The sequence below is a fragment of the Hyla sarda genome, chromosome 5 (assembly GCF_029499605.1).
Source record: "Hyla sarda isolate aHylSar1 chromosome 5, aHylSar1.hap1, whole genome shotgun sequence".
NCBI classification, from domain to species: Eukaryota; Metazoa; Chordata; class Amphibia; order Anura; family Hylidae; genus Hyla; species Hyla sarda.
Window position 1 is genome coordinate 167,461,710 of NC_079193.1, and position 19,820 is coordinate 167,481,529.

Below are 19,820 nucleotides of genomic sequence, written 5' to 3' on the forward strand. Positions count from 1 at the left end.
GAGAACAATATGAAACCGTTACATCCATTTTGCATCTTGTACGGTTTTGTCCATTATATTTCCGTACCCAAAACTGTAGCCTACCAAGGTTTTTGGTCCGGGTGAAAAACCGTATTGAAACCGTATAAGTGTTTTTTTTTAACATGGGAGTCAATGGTAACCGTAGAGAATCGTATGTGCATATGGTTCCATCCATATGGTTTTTGAGTTTGCACATTTTTCTTGGAATTTCAATCAAACAAGTGAAACTTTATTTATAATGGAGTGAAACGTTAAAAACTTATATGTTTTGAGGAATCCGTTTTCATCAAAAACCTGATACAGGAACTGTATTGCAAAAACGTGGTGTGAATGCAGCCTTACAATGTTAGTGTCTTTGCACCAAATAAATGACTGCGGTCCAGTATAACAACATGGTGAAAGTTCAGGGGCTAAAAAGTGTGACAGGTTCTCTTTTACTGTTAGTGTATGACAGTTTTATTGTCCATAAATAATACTGAAAAAACTTACAGCTTCTATAAAAGACTAACTGATAACAGATATGAGGGGCTATTTTATTAATGCAAACCAAAAAAACTAATTTACCTCTCATGCATGTACTGGACCCCAAGAAGTAGTTGGATAAACCATTCAGTCACTTCATCTTCAGGGATTATTCCTCCACTATTCTTGATTTCCTGTATTTTACAGTCAAGGTCACTGCCCTGAAATTTAAAAACAAATGCACATTACTAAGACAGAGACAATGAATCTTCGATAAAATAATGACAAATAAAGGAAAAGAGACCAATACAAGCAGAATTTTATTGACAACAGGAAAAAGGTTATTCTGTACCATGAATCTTCTACAAATGCGTATTTTTGCAATAGATGTAAATTACAAATCTGTTTAAAGTTCTGGCACCAGTTAATTAAACATTTTTTTTTTTTTTTACCAATGTATCCCATTAAGTAGTGCCATGGGGCAATTGAAATTACAAGGTACTTGACCAGGTAATTCACCTGTAATAACCAGCCATTAGTTTAAAGGGTATTCCAGGATTTTTTTTATTTGACTATGCTACGGGGGCTGTAAAGTTAGTGTAGCTCATAATATAGTGTCTATATCTGTGTGTGACGGTTTTCTCACAATTCTTCTGTGATTTTCACGCCAATATTTATTTTTACCAGCATACAAAATGACTGCTGTCTCAGATTTTTCCCAGCTTGCAATGTGGCCAAGACCTGACTCACTAGTCAGCTGATGACAGGGAGCCTGTCTGCTTCAATGGGTGGAGGGATCAATCTGCAACTAATGCAACATCTGTAGGCACCCTGATTGAAAACCACAGGTCTTTTGTTTCAATGGGTGGGGTGGTTTATGTGTGAGAGGGAGGAAAATGGCATTGTGGGATTTGTAGTCAAAAAGACATAAGTCAAACAGGAAGTACAAGTTCACAAAAAGCTAGCCACTGTGTATAGTAATCTCATGACATAGCCATTTAGCCCCAAGACAAGTGCAGATCCTTCCTAAGCGTGTCCATTACTGCCTGCCAGGTACGTACTAAAATCACCTTATGGTGGATAACCCCTTTAAAGTACCCAGTCCACAGTGTTTTATGTAGATGCATTCAAGAGAAATTCTAGAGTTGTTATGCTGCATAACACCCATACAGTTTTAAAGTACTGTTCACACTTTTAGTCTCAAAGGTAAAAAAAAAAAAAAGTCTGTTAAAAATAGACAACTTAATGTCAAATGTATAAAATGATCATGCATTACTAGTAAGAAGAAGTAAAAAAAATAAAAAATAAAATAAATGAAAAAACAAAAAACAAAACTGAAAATAGCGTGAACCCACATACAGGTTGCCCAAAAGCCATAAATGTTCTCCTTGCTGGAGAACACTGATACACAGCCTGTGCAAACCAATTATAGTAAGCTATTATATTGTATATGAAGAAAAAAAAACATATTGTATTCAAATCTACTTCATATGAATAAAGCAAAGCAAATAATTTTCTTCTTCTTTGTTACAGATCTGTCATTTTATACCAGGTATTTCCTGTGGCAATAAATGATGTGTGCTCCTATATATACTGTTTCTGTGGGTCCATTAATATAAAGAAACTGATCTGTATTCACCTTGGGAGATAACCTTGTCATGGAACAGCTTGGCCATATACTCCTTGAGCATGTATGTCAAAGGTCTGCTGAAATGTTATTAATCTTGTATGTCAGCTGCTATAGCATAGAGAATGGTATATATATATATATATATATATATATATATATATATACTGTAAGCCCTTACTTAGGTTTAGGTAACTAATAATGCTATGGTCAGCTTTTCTTGCTATTTTTAATGTTTTGTTATAAAGTAATGTCAGAGTTGTAGTGATATACAGTGAAATCTCTATTAGCGGAAACCTCCCAATAGGGACACCTCCCAATAGCGGACAGTTTTTAATTCCACGGCAGAGTCCCATAAGACTTAATGTATTTGCACCCTCCGAATAGGGGACATTCTCAATAGCGGGCATGGACACACCCAATAGGGGACAAAACACTCGCATATCCTCTTGATCTTCTCTGTGCTATTTAATTACCCCTTTATTGCCCTCTGTGCAAATTCATCACCCCCTCTTTACCACGCCCTGTGCCATTTCATTACCCCTTTATCCCCCTGTGCCACTTCATAAAGAGGGGGGGGGGGTGATGAATTTACACAGAGGGTAATGAAGGGGGAATGAAGTGGCACATTAGGATCGAGGGGAAATTATGTGGCACAGGGGGTGGGGGGATAATTTGGTACAATGCACGGGGGAATAAGATGGCACAGGGTATAAAAGGGGGGATTAAATGATACGGGCATAAGGGGAGATTAAAAGACACTGGGAGATCCTACTGTTATATTACTTTTCATCCTGTTTTATAGGTAATTATACCCTGGAGTGAGTGCAGAACAGTATCCTGTCATTTAGGAAGAATTTTAAGCCTTTTTCCCAATAAGAGACATCTATCAATAGCGGACACTTTTTTTTTATTCCCCGTGAGTGTCCGCTATTGGGAGATTCTACTGTATATATATTTTAATTATCCCAAGACAATGACACCTGTTGGATCAGAGAATCACCAAAGTGGCAGGTCTTTTTGGTATGCAGTTGGTAGTACCATTGGTATCAATCAAAAGAGGTCAACTGGATGATAACTGGTGGTAATCAAAGACAGGATCATGGATTCATAAGACTTGCTGGTTGTGTTGGAAAGGAGTCAAATAGTGAATTAACCCCTTAAGGACACATGCTGTAAATGTATTAGTAGAGTAAATGAGTGGTGCACTGTGATTGTCAGGATTCGGCAGGCTGGAGGTGGATCCTCTGTGTCAGAGAGGGATTGGCGTGGACCGTGCCGGCGGACCGGTTCTAAGTTGCTACTGGTATTCACCAGAGCCCGCCGCAAAGCGGGATGGTCTTGCAGCGGAGGTAGCAACCAGGTCGTATCCACCGGCAATGGCTCAACCTCTCTGACTGCTGAGATAGGCGCGGTCGGACATAGCAGAAGGTCAGGGCAGGCAGCAAGGATCGTAGTCAGGGGCAACGGCAAGAGGTCTGGAACACTGGCTTGGGATACACAAGGAACGCTTTCACTGGCACAATGGCAACAAGATCCGGCAAGGAAGTGAAGGGGAAGTGAGGTAATATAGGGAAGTGCACAGGTGAACACACTAATTAAAACCAGGCACCAATCAGTGACGCACTGGCCCTTTAAATCGCAGAGAGCCGGCACGCGCGCGCCCTAGGGAGCGGGGCCGCGCGCGCCGGGACAGCACAGACGGGGAACGAGTCTGGTAAGCGGGCCGGGATGCGAACCGCGAGCGGGCGCGTCCCGCATCGCGAATTGCATCCCGGCTAGGGACATTATCGCAGCGCTCCCGGTCAGCGGGTCTGACCGGAGCGCTGCGAACAGGAGAACGCTGCGAGCGCTCCGAGGAGGAGCGGGGACCCGGAGCGCTCGGCGTAACAGTGATGAAGTTTAAGAAGTCCTCAGTCCTCAAGACCAGACCACGGTCAACAATGTAAGTGAGGTAAAAAAAAAAATTGGAAGACGGCACTCCAATGCAGGGATAGTGAAGACAAAAAAAGTTTATTCACCCATCCAGTACAAAAATAATGCAACGTTTCAACTTCACAATGAAGTCTTTTTCAAGAGGCCAAGATTCATCTAACGCGTTTCGGTCAGTACGCTGACCTTCGTCAGAGATGAAGAATCGCTGGTGGCTCCTGGTATTTATGTGAACTAGCAATTGTCAATCCGGAATGGTCCTGGTGCTTCTGATCGCGTTTCCCACAAGCCATATTGTCCAGGTTTCAAGTTTCTGGTAGGACATATTGCATGTAGTCTCTTTAAGTCCACTTAAGTCCCAGGTCTTAATTCTGGTATTTACACCTTCATATATGCAGTACTTCAAAAACGCAGGTGCAAAAACGCATTGTGTGAACATGCACCTAATCAAAAAAAATTCTAAAAAAAGAGGCAAAAGGGGGGAATATGATTATCCTATATATTAAAAGTGATGATCTAGTGGCCAACTGAACTATCGTTAGGATTCTTATGACTATACACCTCATAGAAAGATATCACAAAAAGGCAAGTAATTCAAAATCGGCATTTAAACCATATGGAGACATTGTGTTTCGATTAAAAATCCAGCGACTCTCTGCTCTTGACATGTCTGCAACATGGTTTCCGCCTCTCCAATGTTTTTTCCCCTTTTCCAGTCCAAAAAATACGGATTGAGCAAATGAAGCATTGTGCTTATCCACAAAATGTTTTGAGAGAGGATGACCCAAGAATTTTCTCTCTATATTGTAGATATGCTCTCCAATTCTAGTGGACAAAATGTATTTGGCCTGTCCTACGTACATTTTGCCACACGGGCACTGGATACCATAAATCACATCTTTATTTTTACAATTGATGTGTGATTTTATGGGGCTTCTGAAAGAGCCGTCCCAACTTTCTACTTCACGAATTGGAGTTCTTTTTGATTCAGTTTTTTTACAGCATTTACATGAGCGACATGGAAAGAACCTGTTTTCCTGGAAAAATTTTTAGGTGATCCTTGTTGGGCTTATTTTTAATGGTCGGTGCCACTCTATTGCCTATATTGGAAGTTTTCTTAAATATGAAGGTAGGATTTTTTGGTCAAAGTTGCCCCACGATTCTATCTCCCTGCAGGATCTCCCAGTGTTTTTTTACTATTTTCCTGAATACATTACTTTGGTCATTATAAATGGTAATGATGGGAATTATTAATATTATCGGTGGTCTCTATTGGGGTTTCCTTTTATTTTCCACTTTCTCTAAGTGTTTGATAAAACTTCAATCATCAGGGTTGTGTATTATGGAATAATTACCCACTACAAGCCTAAGACTATGTTAAAAGTTATTACACACATAAGTAAGTAAAATAACATCATTACAAAATAGCCTTTTTTTTTGTTTTAGAAAGCTGTTAATATACTCATATATGCTACCTCTTAGTTCGCTTTACGGGTGCCAAAGAAGACCACATAGCTGTCAAGCTGATGAAATGCCACTGCCCAAAACGGTTAATAACACCCAGAGAGGAGAACTAGCCTTCTTAACCACTGCTGTGGTTGTAAAAATTGCAGAACACTAAAATGACTTGCTTAGCTGTATAGAAAAGATTAAACCATTCCATGATTGGTAAATAGCTGCTTTATTCCAGATACAGTGCCACAACTATCCTCAGGTTGTATGTTGAATTACTTCACTAAATCTGTCAGACAACTGTGGGGCGTAAATGTTCACTGTACCCCTTATTACATTCTGTGAGGGGTGTAGTTTCCAAAAGGGGGTCACATGTGGGGGGGGGGGGGTCCACTGTTCTGGCACTATGGTGGCTTTGTAAACACACATGACCTTCAATTCCGGACACATTTTCTCTCCAAAAGTCCAATGGCGCTCCTTCTCTTCTGAGCATTGTAGTTCGCCCGGAGAGCACTTTCAATCCACATATGGGGTATGTTCATACTCAGAAGAAATGGGGCTACAAATTTTGTGGGGCTTTTTCCTATTTTCCTTTGTGATAATGAAAATTTTAGGGTAACAAAAGCATTTTAGTATAAAAAAAAGTTTTTTTTCATTTTCCCATCCAACTTTAACGAATATTTGTCAAACACCTTTGGGGTGTTAAGGCTCACTATACCCCTAGTATATTTCGTCAGGGGTGTAGTTTCCAAAATGGGGTCATACGTGGGTGGTTTTTTTTTTTGCGTTTATGTCAGAACTGCTGTAACTATCTGCCCCTCCCTGTGCAAATCACCAATTTAGGCCTCAAATGTACATGACGCGCTCTAATTCCTGAGCCTTATTTTGCCCGCAGATCAGAAGAAATTGCATTACAAATTTTGGGGGTCCTTTTTACTCTTGTGAAAATGAAAAGTATGGGGGTACACCAGCATGTCAGTGTAAAAACATTTTTTTTACACTAACATGCTGGTGTAGACCCCAACTTTACCTTTTCATAAGGGGTAAAAGGAGAAAAAGCCCCCCAAAATTTGTAGCACAATTTCTCCTGAGTGCGGAAATACCCCATATGTGGTCCTAAACTGTTGCCTTGAAATACAACAGGGCTCCAGAGTGAGAGAGCACCATGCGCATTTGAGGCCTAAATTAGGGATTTGCATAGGGACGGACCCGGATGCAAGCATGGCACTTTCCTCCTCCACCAAAAATACTGTACGGCAGTGTTCTCCAAACAGGGTGCCTCCAGCTGTTGCAAATATCCCAGAAGGCCTGGACAGTCAATGGCTGTCCGGCAATGCTGGGAGTTATTTTGGCTCCGTTGTGGAAACAGTGTCGTACGAGACATTTTTTATTTTTATTTTTGGGGGGGAAGTGTGAGGGTGTGTATATGTAGTGTTGTTTTTTTTTACCCTTTATTTTGTGTATGTGTAGTGTAGTGTAGTGTTTTTAGGGTACATTCATACGGGCGGGGGTTTACAGAGAGTTTTCAGCTGTTGCAAAACTACAACTCTCAGCATGCACTGACAGACCATGCATGCTGGGAGTTGTAGTTATGTAACAGCTGGTGGCACACTGGTTAGGAAACAATGAGTTAAGTAACAGACTACCACAGTGTTTCCGCACCAGTGCACCTCCAGCTGTTGCAAAACTACAACTTCCTGTATGCATGGTCTGTCAGTGTATGCTGGGAGTTTTAGTTTTGCAACAGCTGGAGGCACACAAGTTGGGAAACACTGAGTTAGGAAACAGACAGTGTTTCCCAACCAGTGTGCCACCAGCTGTTGCAAAACTACAACTCCCAGCATGCCCAGACAGCCGAAGGGCATGCTGGAAGTTGTAGTTTTGCAACAACTGGTGGAGAACAGTTTGAAGACCACTGTGTAGAGGTCTCCAAACTGTGGCCCTCCAAATGTTGCAAAACTTTAACTCCAAGCAAGCCCAGACATGCTGGGAGTTGTAGTTTTGCAACATCTACAAGTGCACAATTTGGAGACCACTATACAGTGGTGTCTAAACTGTAGCCCTCCAGGTTTTGCAAAACTACAACTCCCAGCATGCCCAGACAGCCTTTGGCTGTCTGGGCATGCTGGGAGTTGTAGTTATGAAACTACAAGGCAGCAGTGAAGATCACACCCAGATCTTCACTGCTGCCTCTGTCTCCGCCGCCTGCATTCTGCTGCAGCTAGCCACCCGATACCTACCGCCAGCCCCCTCTTCCACAGCGGCCAGTAACCGTCACCGCCATCGCTCCCCCGCTATTCCCGAACTTCCAGGGGTGGGCAGAGCAGGGGATCTCAACTTTAACCCCCCGTCCCTGCCCTGTGATTGGCCGATCAGTCCTGACCTGCAAATCACAGGGGATAGGAGGAGGTGGCACCCCTGCCAGAACGGCGGCACAGATCCGGACAAGGTAGGGCTCCTTTTAATCAGCGTCTCCCGCACTATCCACCATTACCTGTGGATAGTGCGGGAGAAAACAAGTGACTGTTTTCCTTTAAAGCAGAGCGGAGAGGAGACCCCGCTGGTCCCTGATTTAAAGTGGCCGCGGCCGTGCTGCTAAGCAGGCGCTGCTGCGGCCGCTTTAAATTAGTGACCAGAAGATTTATCGGCATATAACACGTAGGCAGGCTTTTTGTCTTAAATTTAAGTTTTAAAAGTGTGTGTTATACGCCGATAAATACAGTATGTTCTGTGTTGTGCTGTGATTAACCAGGAGAATAAGGTGGTCTGTATTACTGTGAACAGCAGAGCTCTGGTCCCAATCCCAAAATAGAGAGATGAAGAAATGACTGTGTACCATGGAGGGACTCTCTAAGTGTTTCCCAAGTGCAGTCCTTAAAGGGGTACTACACAGTTTATTTTATTTATTTTTTTTACCTCAACTGGTGCCAGAAAGTTAAACAGATTTATAATTACTTCTATTTAAAAATCTTAACCCTTGCAGTACTTCTGTATGATCCACAGGAAGTTCTTTTCTTTTTGAATTTCCTTTCTGTCTGGCCACAGTGCTCTCTGCAGACACCTATTTCCATGTCAGGAACTGTCCAGAGCAGGAGCAAATCCCATAGCAAACCTATCCGGTTCTGGACAGTTCCTAAAATGGACAGAGGTGTCAGCAGAGAGCACTGTGGTAAGATAAAAAGGAATAAAAAAAAATAAATAAAAAAAAAAGAACTTCCTGTGGAGCATACAGAAGCTGATATGTAAAGGAAGGGTTAAGATTTTGAAATAGAAGTAATTTATAAATCTGTTTTACTTTCTGGCACCAGTTGATTTAAGTTCCCCCAACAGGTCATGTTTTCAGGATTTCCTTAAAGGAGAACTGTGGTGTAAATGTGATAGGCTGAAGCGCACTGTCATGTAAGTTGCAGCAACAGGGAGAAGGCGGGGCATGACAGTGCACTCAGCCTATTACTGGCCGAGGCGAGACATCGCTGTGGCTGGCGATACGCTGCCTGCACTGTGACATTTCAAGCCTAAGAAGCCAGAAGCACCGGAGGAACGGGATGTCGACAACTCCGCGACAGGGGAACGTAGGAAGGGGAGTTAAAGTTTGTTTTTTATATTTTCGCAGCCCGGGCACAGGGGGGCTTAAAAAATTTATGCTGCAGTTCTCCTTTAATGTTCTTCACAGGTGATATAATTATGTTCAGGGCATCAGACATCATCACAATTATATTACCTGTGAAAGACCAAGGGAATCCTAAAAACAGGACTGGGGCTAAAAACCAGCCCTGGAAAAATAGTCATACCAGCCCTACAGCATTGCGTTATTGTAGCAGTCACTGGCTGCATGGAAGGGACAGGGAACCTGGCACTTGATTTGCCATGCCTCTATAAGAGAACTATGCTGTGGCTGCACCCTGAAGTCAAAGGGGTGCAGACTCAACATACAAGACAGTAATGTGGTATTAACGCTATGTAAAATCGACTTGGGGAAAACAGTAAAAAAAATAAAAAAATAAAATAAAATAAAAAGCAACCCTCACATTTTTGAACTTTTTTGCACACGAAGCAATGTCCAGCCTCAGGCGGTGATTGGATGGCTGGCCATGTGACGTCACGTCACCTAACCGAAAGTGCCAGATACCAGGAACAGAATTCTGTCATTTCAGTGGCAGTGTAAAAGCGAGGAATTTTAGAGAGGGTTTTTGTTTTTTTTACTGTCCCCCCTCCCGTCATAGATATTACATAGGGTTAAAATACGGTGGAAAGCATAAGGCTGGAACTCCACTGAGTTTTTTTTCCCAAAAACGCCATTAAAAACGCCAATTTTCCCGCACAGCGTTTTTTCAGTGAAAAACACTGCGTCCAGATGTTAGCTGCAAGTCAATAGTAAACTGCAAAATGCCAGATTCACTTGGCGTTTTTCAGTTTTTTAATCCTTTTGGCGTTTTTCAGCAGTTTCGGGCTCAGAGGCTGGATTTTCAAAACGCCCGACAAAACATAGTTTGGCGTTTTTTGCCCTGAAATCGTGGCGTTTTCCTCCCATAGAAGTCTATGGGAGAGCAAAAACGCCATGTTGCTTTTAAATTTTGCGTTTTTGCAGGCGGTTTTTATTCTTTTTTGGACTTTAGCGATCCAAAAAAGTGATGGAGATACCTATTTTATTAAAATTTCATAGGGTACCCTAAAAAAAATTATAAAAAAGATATAGTAGTGATGGAAAAAATTGTATATAACGACATTTATCTTTTTTTATTACGAAATGTTTATTAATTTTTAAACAGGGATCAATTTATGTGAGCGGGTAAAGCACTAAAAATGTAGCCGACAATAATAAAAATGTATTGTGTGTGCGTGTTTTTCACTTTTAGTTTAATTTTTTTTAGTAGTACTACTACCCCCAGCATGGAACACACTGTTCCATGATGGGGGTAGTAGTACCTGTACTAATTGACAGATCGCCCGTTGCAATCCTCCTGTATAATGTATAGATGCGGCAGCCGCTCTTCTATGGTCCCCTGTACTGATGTCTATATACACATATTCATATTTCCCACAGAGAGCTGTGATTGGCCAGATGGTTCCAGCCTATCACAGCTCTAGGAATATGTGTGTATATACGGCAGTGCAGGGGACCATAGAAGAGAGGCCGCTGCATCTATACATTATACAGGAGGATCACAGCGGGTGTCAGGAGTGATACCCAATGTGATATTTCCATAACTACAAGTACTACTACTCCCAACATGGAGTACACTCTGCTCCATGCTGGGAGCTGTAGTACCTGCATTAATAGACAGATCGCATCATGTGTCAGAAATTACACTCGCTGCGATCTGTCCATGCAGGTACTACAACTCCCAGCATGGAGCAGTGTGTGCTCCATGTTGGGAGTAGTAGTACCTGCAGTAAGGACCAGATCACAGCGGATGTCACTCCTCCTGACACCCGCTGCGATCCTGATGTGAATGTCGGGATCAGCTGTTCTCAGGGCTACAGAGCCGGGAGAACAGCTGATGCTGAGCCGTAGGTATACATCTTATATCTACTGCCCAGCAAGAACTTACAGTGAGCCTGCAATGTGTATACAGTATACACATTGCTGGCTCACTTAACCTCTTGCTGAGCTGTGCGCTTTGCGCAAGCCCAGCAAGGAAAGAGTTAACTTACACTGCTGGACAGTGTAGGTTAACCCTTTAGGTGGTATACACTATATACAGCTATCTATAGATAGCTGTATATAGTGTATAAAGAAGACGAAGTCTGCTTACTTCCTTCGAGTCCCGGGCAGGTCCGTGAAGTTCTGCCCCCTGGTGATGACATCATTAGGGGGCGGAGCTACAGAAGGGAACCAGGCTAGTAAATCTGAAGCTCTGTTCACATTGTCCGTTTTGTATAATGTGAACAGACCCATCTGGCAGTGTCTACTCAGACAGGGAGACTCCAGCTGTTGCTAAACTAAAACTCCCAGCATGCCCAGGCTGTCTGGGCATGCTGGGAGTTGTAGTTTTGCACCAATTGGTGGCTCTGTGTTTGGGTAGACATTGCATTATGGGTGCTCTCCCCAGTGGACAACGCCAAAAATGTCATAACCAATTTTTTGTGTTTTTTTTTCTTCTCTTTAAGATCCGTGTATGGAGAGGATTACGGCGGATTCGATGGATTACGGTGGATTTTTTTTTCTTTTAATAAAATGGTTAACGAGGGCTGTGGGGGAGTGTTTTTTTTAAATAAAATAATTTTTCCAATGTGTTGTGTTTTTTTTTAATTGAATCTTCAGGCTTAGTAGTGGAAGCTGGTCTTATTGACGGAATCCATTACTAAGCCATGGCTTAGCGCTAGCCCCCTAAACAGCTAGCGCTAACCCCCCCCCCCCCCCCCCCCCCCGGAAGAGCCGGTACTAACAGGCCCGGAGCGTCTAAAATGGCGCTCCTGGGCCTAGGCGGTAACAGGCTGGTGTTATTTAGGCTGGGGAGGGCCAGTGGTCCTCGCCCACCCTGGTAACGTCAGGCTGTTGCTGTTTGGTTGGTATTGTGCTGAGAAAGAAAATACAGGGAAAAAAATGCATAGGGTTCCCCGTATTTTCATTCTCAGCACAATACCAAACAAGCAGCAACAGCCTGACGTTACCAGGGTGGGCGAGGACCATTGTTACTGACCCACCGCAGCCTAAACAACGCCAGCTAGCGCTAAGCCCTGGCTTAGTAATGGATTCCGTCAATAAGACCGGCTTCCTCTACTAAGCCTGAAAATTCAATAAAAAAAAACACAACACATTGGAAAAAATTATGTTATTTTAAAAAAACACTCCCCCACAGCCCTCGTTAACCATTTTATTAAAAGAAAAAAATAATAATCCGCCGTAATCCATCGAATCCGCCGTAATCCTCTGCATACACGGATCTGAAACGAGAAGAAAAAAAAACACAAAAAATTGGTTATGACATTTTTGGCGCTGTCCACTGGGGAGAGCACCCATGATGCAATGTCTACCCAAACAGGGAGCCACCAATTGGTGCAAAACTACAACTCCCAGCATGCCCAGACAGCCTTTGGCTGTCTGGGCATGCTGGGAGTTGTAGTTTAGCAACAGCTGGAGTCTTCCTATCTGGGTAGACACTGCCAGAAGGGTCTGTTCACATTATACAAAACGGACAATGTGAACAGAGCTTCAGATTTACTAGCCTGGTTCCATTCTGTAGCTCTGCCCCCTAATGATGTCATCACTAGGGGGTGGAGCTACACTGACTCGTTGGGGACAGGGAGCGAGGAAGGTAAGTGTACCTCGTCTTCTTTATACACTATAGATAGCTGTATATACTGTATACTTCCCAAACGGCTATAGGAGCAGGGAGTTCTGTCAGTATAATGACAGGATTCCCTGCTCCTGTATAGTATACATGGGTACACTATGCACCCCTGTATACTAATCAGCCGGGGGAGGTGAGTAGTGATGGTATACATCGCTCCTCATCTCCTTACACTCTCTGGACCGGGCGCTCAGCATCCGACCCACAGAGTGGTACCCAGAAAGAAGACAGTGAGAAAACTGCCACAGGGGACAAAATTGGCTATTTCCACACACTAGGAAAAACGCAAGAAAAACTGCCAACATGCAAGGAAAATTCGTGGCAGTTTCCCTGGCAGTTTTTCCTGGCGTTTTTGCTGGTGGGAAAAAATCTCAATAGAATCCTAGCCTAACACTGGTGCAGGCATTGCGACATTGAGACATAGTTTGAAAATGCTACCAGAATACAGGTAAATAGTAACAGGGGCTGGTCCTGGCGGCTGCTCCCTGCCCAGCCAGCTTGATTGACACGTCTCTCTTGTCTATAGCAGTGTATAGGGAGACCCTGGAAGACAGTGGTCAGCACTACAAAGTCCAACACTACACCTTTTCCCGACTTTGCAGGTTCCTGCATACAGATGGGGTGCTCAATCCCAATAGTTTATAGCAGTAAGCATAACAGTCTCACAGTAGAACATTATTGGAAGCACTCACCATTCAACTGGGCAACATTTCCTTTGCACAGTCTTTGATAAATCTTCCCTAGGTCTCAAAACTGTGGACTGTGCATGCTGGGAGTTGTCACTTTGCTGGGAGTTTTAGTTTAGCAACAGCTGGAGATCCACAGTTCGGAGACCATTGATACAGGGAGAGATGCGTCACCTGCCCTGTCAGGGCCAGATTAAGGCTGCTTGGAGGACGGAGCACTTTAGTATGATGGGGCCCCCCTTCCCCGAAAAAAAAAAAAACAATGCCGACACAGACACATCCCTAAACCTCAACCCCCCTGTGCATGTTTTCAAATATGACAATTAACAAGCCTTCACCAAGGCATGGGCATTTCAGACTATGCAGCCCATTTTTTGGTGGGGGTCCATCTGCTGGGACCCCCATTAATTACCTCAGTTCTAGTGGCTTTCCACCTACTGAAAATCTACAACTCCCATAATGTCTTGAGAGCCTTAGGCATGATAGAAATTGTAGTTTTGCAACAGTTGGAAAGTCACAGATTGGGCTACAGTTTCACTCATGATCACCTAGTCAGAAAGAATACACAATGATCTAATGGCCCCCAGGTGACGTCTTCTCTGTTGTCTTCCATTTTCTGGTGGCTTCCAGCTAAATCTTCCTCTGCAGAGTGTGATGCTCAGACATCATTGGTTCCTCACTTTGTCAGCAGATCTTTATCCTGTATATGAAAAAATGATCAATATGAGCCTGTTAGACACTGTGCCCCCTGAATATAACCCCTCCAAACACTAAGCCCCTGAAAATACTGCCACACACTGTTTCTTCCCAGTTTGGCTGAATCCCACCTCTCTACTGTTCTCCTCCAGACCCCTTTGTCCCCCCCAGACCTCTGTGTACCCTCCTCCAGACCCCTGTTTTCTCCTCCCTGACCCCTCAGTCACGCCCAAATCCCCCAATTCTCCTACAGATCCCTCAGTCACCTCCCCCCCCCCCGACCACTCAGCCACCCCCAGTCCTCCTCAATACCCCTCTTTCCCATCCTCCACTGACCCCTCAGTAACCCCCAGACTCCTCAGTCCTCCTACAGATCCCTCAGTCACCGCTAGACCCCTATGTCATCATCCTCCTCCAGATCCCTCTCTTCCCTCCTTCTCCAACCCCTCAGTCCTCTTCCAGAGATCCTCATCACCCCACCGTCCCTTTCTCCAGACTCCTTTGTCCTTTTTATTTAGACTCTGTTCCCCACATACTGTTTCCTGAGTCCTGTCCCTGTACTATTACATCACTGTGTATTATCCTTGTTATGTGACGTCATACATACATATTCATACATACTGTACACATTACATACTGTACATGCATGCACCATATACACACAACACACATACTGTACACAATACATACTGTACATGCATCATATAAACACACCACAGATACTGTACACGATACATACTGTACATGCATCATATACACACAACACACATAATGTACACATTACATACTGTACATGCATCATACACACAGAAACTGTACAAATTACATACTGTACATGCATGCATTATGTACACACAACACATACTGTACACATTACATACTGTACATGCACTATATATACACACAACACACATACTGCACACATTACATACTGTACATGCATTATATACACACAACACACATACTGTACAGAGTACATTCTGTACATCACAACACACATACTGTACACATTGCATACTGTACATGCATCATACACACACAACACACATACTGTACACAATACGTACTGTACATGCATCATATACACACAACACAGATACTGTACACAATACATACTGTACATGCATCACATACACACAACACACATACTGTACACATTACATACTGTACATGCATCATACACACAAACTGTACAAATTACGTACTGTACATGCATGCATTATATACACACAACACATACTGTACACATTACATACTGTACATGCACTATATACACACACAACACACATACTGCACACATTACATACTGTACATGCATTATATACACACACAACACACATACTGTACACAGTACCTACTGTACATCACCACAACACACATACTGTAAGCATTACATACTGTACATGCATCATAAACACACATACTGTACAAATTACATACTGTACATGCATGCATTATATACACACACAACACATACTGTACACATTACATACTGTACATGCACTATATACACACACAACACACATACTGCACACATTACATACTGTACATGCATTATACACACACAACACACATACTGCACACATTACATACTGTACATGCATTATACACACACAACACACATACTGCACACATTACATACTGTACATGCATTATATACACACAGCACACATACTGCACACATTACATGCTGTACATGCATTACATACACACACAACACACATCCTGCACACATTACATACTGTACATGCATTATATACACATACTGCACACATTACATACTGTACCTGCATCATGTTCACACAACATACATACTGTACACACTACATACTGTACATGCATGCTTCATATACACAACACATACTGTACACATTACATACTGTACATGCATTATATATACACACACACACAACACATACTGCACACATTACATACTGTGCATGCATTATATACACACACAGCACACATTACATACTGTACATGCATTATATACACAAATACTGCACACATTACATACTGTACATACATTATATATACACAGAACGCATACTGCACACATTACATACTGTACATGCATTATATACACACAGCACACATACTGCACACATTACATACTGTACATGCATTATATACACACACAGTACACATACTGCACACATAACATACTGTACATGCATTACATACACACACAGCACACACTACATACTGTACATGCATTACATACACACACAACACACATACTGCATACATTACATACTGTACATGCATTATATACACACAGCACACATACTGAACACATTACATACTGTACCTGCATTATATACACACAGCACACATACTGCACACATTACATACTGTACATGCATTATATACACACAGCACACATACTGCACACATTACATACTGTACATGCATTATATACACACAGCACACATACTGCACACATTACATACTGTACATGCATTACATACATACAAACAGCACACACTACATACTGTACATGCATTATAAACACACAGCACACATACTGCACTCATTACATACTGTACATGCATTACATACATACAAACAGCACACACTACATACCGTACATGCATTATATACACACATACTGTACACATTACATACTGTACATGCATTATATACACACAGCACACATACTGTACACATTACATACTGTACATGCATTATATACACACAGCACACATACCGTACATGCATTATATACACACATACTGTACACATTACATACTGTACATGCATTATATACACACAGCACACATACTGCACACATTACATACTGTACATGCATTATATACACACACAGTACACATACTGCACACATAACATACTGTACATGCATTACATACACACACAGCACACACTACATACTGTACATGCATTACATACACACACAACACACATACTGCATACATTACATACTGTACATGCATTATATACACACAGCACACATACTGAACACATTACATACTGTACCTGCATTATATACACACAGCACACATACTGCACACATTACATACTGTACATGCATTATATACACACAGCACACATACTGCACACATTACATACTGTACATGCATTATATACACACAGCACACATACTGCACACATTACATACTGTACATGCATTACATACATACAAACAGCACACACTACATACTGTACATGCATTATATACACACAGCACACATACTGCACTCATTACATACTGTACATGCATTACATACATACAAACAGCACACACTACATACCGTACATGCATTATATACACACATACTGTACACATTACATACTGTACATGCATTATATACACACAGCACACATACTGTACACATTACATACTGTACATGCATTATATACACCCAGCACACATACCGTACATGCATTATATACACACATACTGTACACATTACATACTGTACATGCATTATATACACACAGCACACATACTGCACACATTACATACTGTACATGCATTATATACACACAGCACACATACTGCACACATTACATACTGTACATGCATCACAGGTCCCTCTCTGCAGCCCCCCCCCACACATCAATGGTGCCCCTCTGCAGCCCCCCTCCCACATCACAGGTCCCACTCTGCAGCCCCCCCTCCCCCCCACATCAAAGGTGCCCCTCTGAAGCCCCTAACATCACAGGATCACAGGTCCCCCTCTGCAGCCCCCCCCCACATAACAGGTCCCCCTCTGCAACCCCCCCCCACATAACAGGTCTTCCCTCTCCAGCCCCTAACATCACAGGTCTCCCTCCCCTCTGCAGCCCCCCCCCCCGCCACATCACAGGTCTCCCCCTCTGCACCCCCCCCACATCACAGGTCTCCCCCTCTGCAGCCCCCCCTCCCACATCACAGGTCTCCCCTCTGCAGCACCTAACATCACAGGTCTCCCCTCTGCAGCCCCTAACATCACAGGTCTCCCCTCTGCAGCCCCTAACATCACAGGTCTCCCCCTTGCCAGATCCCCACACACACACCACATAACAGGACTCCCACCGTTTCTCTTACATAGTAATAACATTAGGTTCCCTTTTCCTCTCACCCAGTATAGTAGATATTCCCCCGAGCAGCTGCAATCACTGTGTGCTGACAGGAGGAGGGGCCAGGAGCAGTGAGGAGGCAGAGAGTAGAGGTGAGTGTAGCCTCAGACCTGTGTGTGATGTTGCAGCTGCGGTGCACACAGGTCCAGACACTGCTGACGGACTGACACAGTGACTTGTCAGGACTCAGGTAGCCTGCGCTCCAGCCACTGCCGGCCCACAGGGCAGCGGCCTATCAAGAATTTTCCCGGTATCCCGGTAGGCCAGTCCGGCCCTGCCTAAAAACATGAGTTGTTGGGGGACCGAGAAATACTGCTTTAGAATATCATACAGCAGCACATAGATTGTCTGCAGCTCTCAGAAAGGACTCAATGGGGGAGATTTATTAACCCCTTCAGGACTCAGGGTTTTTCTGTTTTTGCACTCTCGTTTTTTCCTCCTTACCTTTAAAAAATCATAATTCTTTCAATTTTGCACCTAAAAATCCAAATGATGGCTTATTTTTTGCGCCACCAATTCTACTTTTTAGTGACATCAGTCATTTTATCCAAAAATCTATTGCAAAACAGAGAAAAAAATCATTGTGCAACAAAATTGAAGAAAAAACACCCTTTTGTAACTTTTGGGGGCTTCCGTTTCTACGCAGTTAAAAAGACACCTTTTCTTTATTCTGTAAGGTCCAAACGATTAAAATGATACCCTACTTATATACGTTTGATTTTGTATAAATTCTGGAAAAAATCATAACTACATGCAGGAAAATGTATACGTTTAAAATTGTCATCTTCTGACCCATATAGCTTTTTTATTTTTCTGCTTACAGGGCGGTATGAGGGCTCATTTTTTGCGCTGTGATCTGAAGTTTTTATCGGTACCATTCTTGTATTGATAGGACTTTTTTATCGCTTTTTATTTATTTTTTCATGATATAAAAAGTGACCAAAAACACGCTATTCTGGACTTTCGAATTTTTTGGCGCGTACCCCATTGACCGTGCGGTTTATTCATCGATGCATTTTTATAATTCAGGCATTTCGGCATGCGGTGATGCCACATATGTTTCTTTTTATTTGCACAGTTTTTTTTTTTATGGCAAAAGGTGGGTGATTCAAACTTTTATTAGGGAAGGGGTTAAATGATCTTTATTAACTTTTTTGTTTCACTTTTTTTTTTTTGCAGTGTTATAGCCCTAGCCCTATAACACTGCACCCACTGCTCTTTCACATTGATCTTTGTTATCTCATAGGAAACCATTGATTGATGATTTTGCCGCTGGACTGCTCATGCCTTGATCTCAGGCACCGAGCAGTCATTCGGCGATCGGCGACGCAGGTGAAAACCCTCCTTGTGTTTGCCAGCTGTTTGAACAGCCCACTGAGCTAACCGGCAGTACTTTACTTTCACTTCAGACACGGCAATCAACTTTGAATACCGTGTCTAAAGGGTTAATAGCACGCGACACCACAATCAGTGGCGCACGCTATTAGCCACGGATCCTGGCCATTGTTAGAGGCCGGGCCCAACCCGCGTTATAGAAAGGGAGCAGACTCAGGGCACACAGGTACG

General features: G+C 42.8%; 1 protein-coding gene across 3 annotated transcripts in view; it reads right to left on the bottom strand.

Annotated features, from left to right (window-relative positions):
• NEK11 (NIMA related kinase 11) overlaps window positions 1-19,820 on the bottom strand; it is a 331,532-nt gene that overhangs the window by 195,679 nt on the left and 116,033 nt on the right. For all 3 annotated transcript variants that reach the window (XM_056520669.1, XM_056520670.1, XM_056520672.1), the window contains exon 4: window positions 586-704. In XM_056520669.1, coding sequence (XP_056376644.1) covers window positions 586-704 — 119 coding nt within the window. The remainder of the gene's footprint in view (window positions 1-585; window positions 705-19,820) is intronic.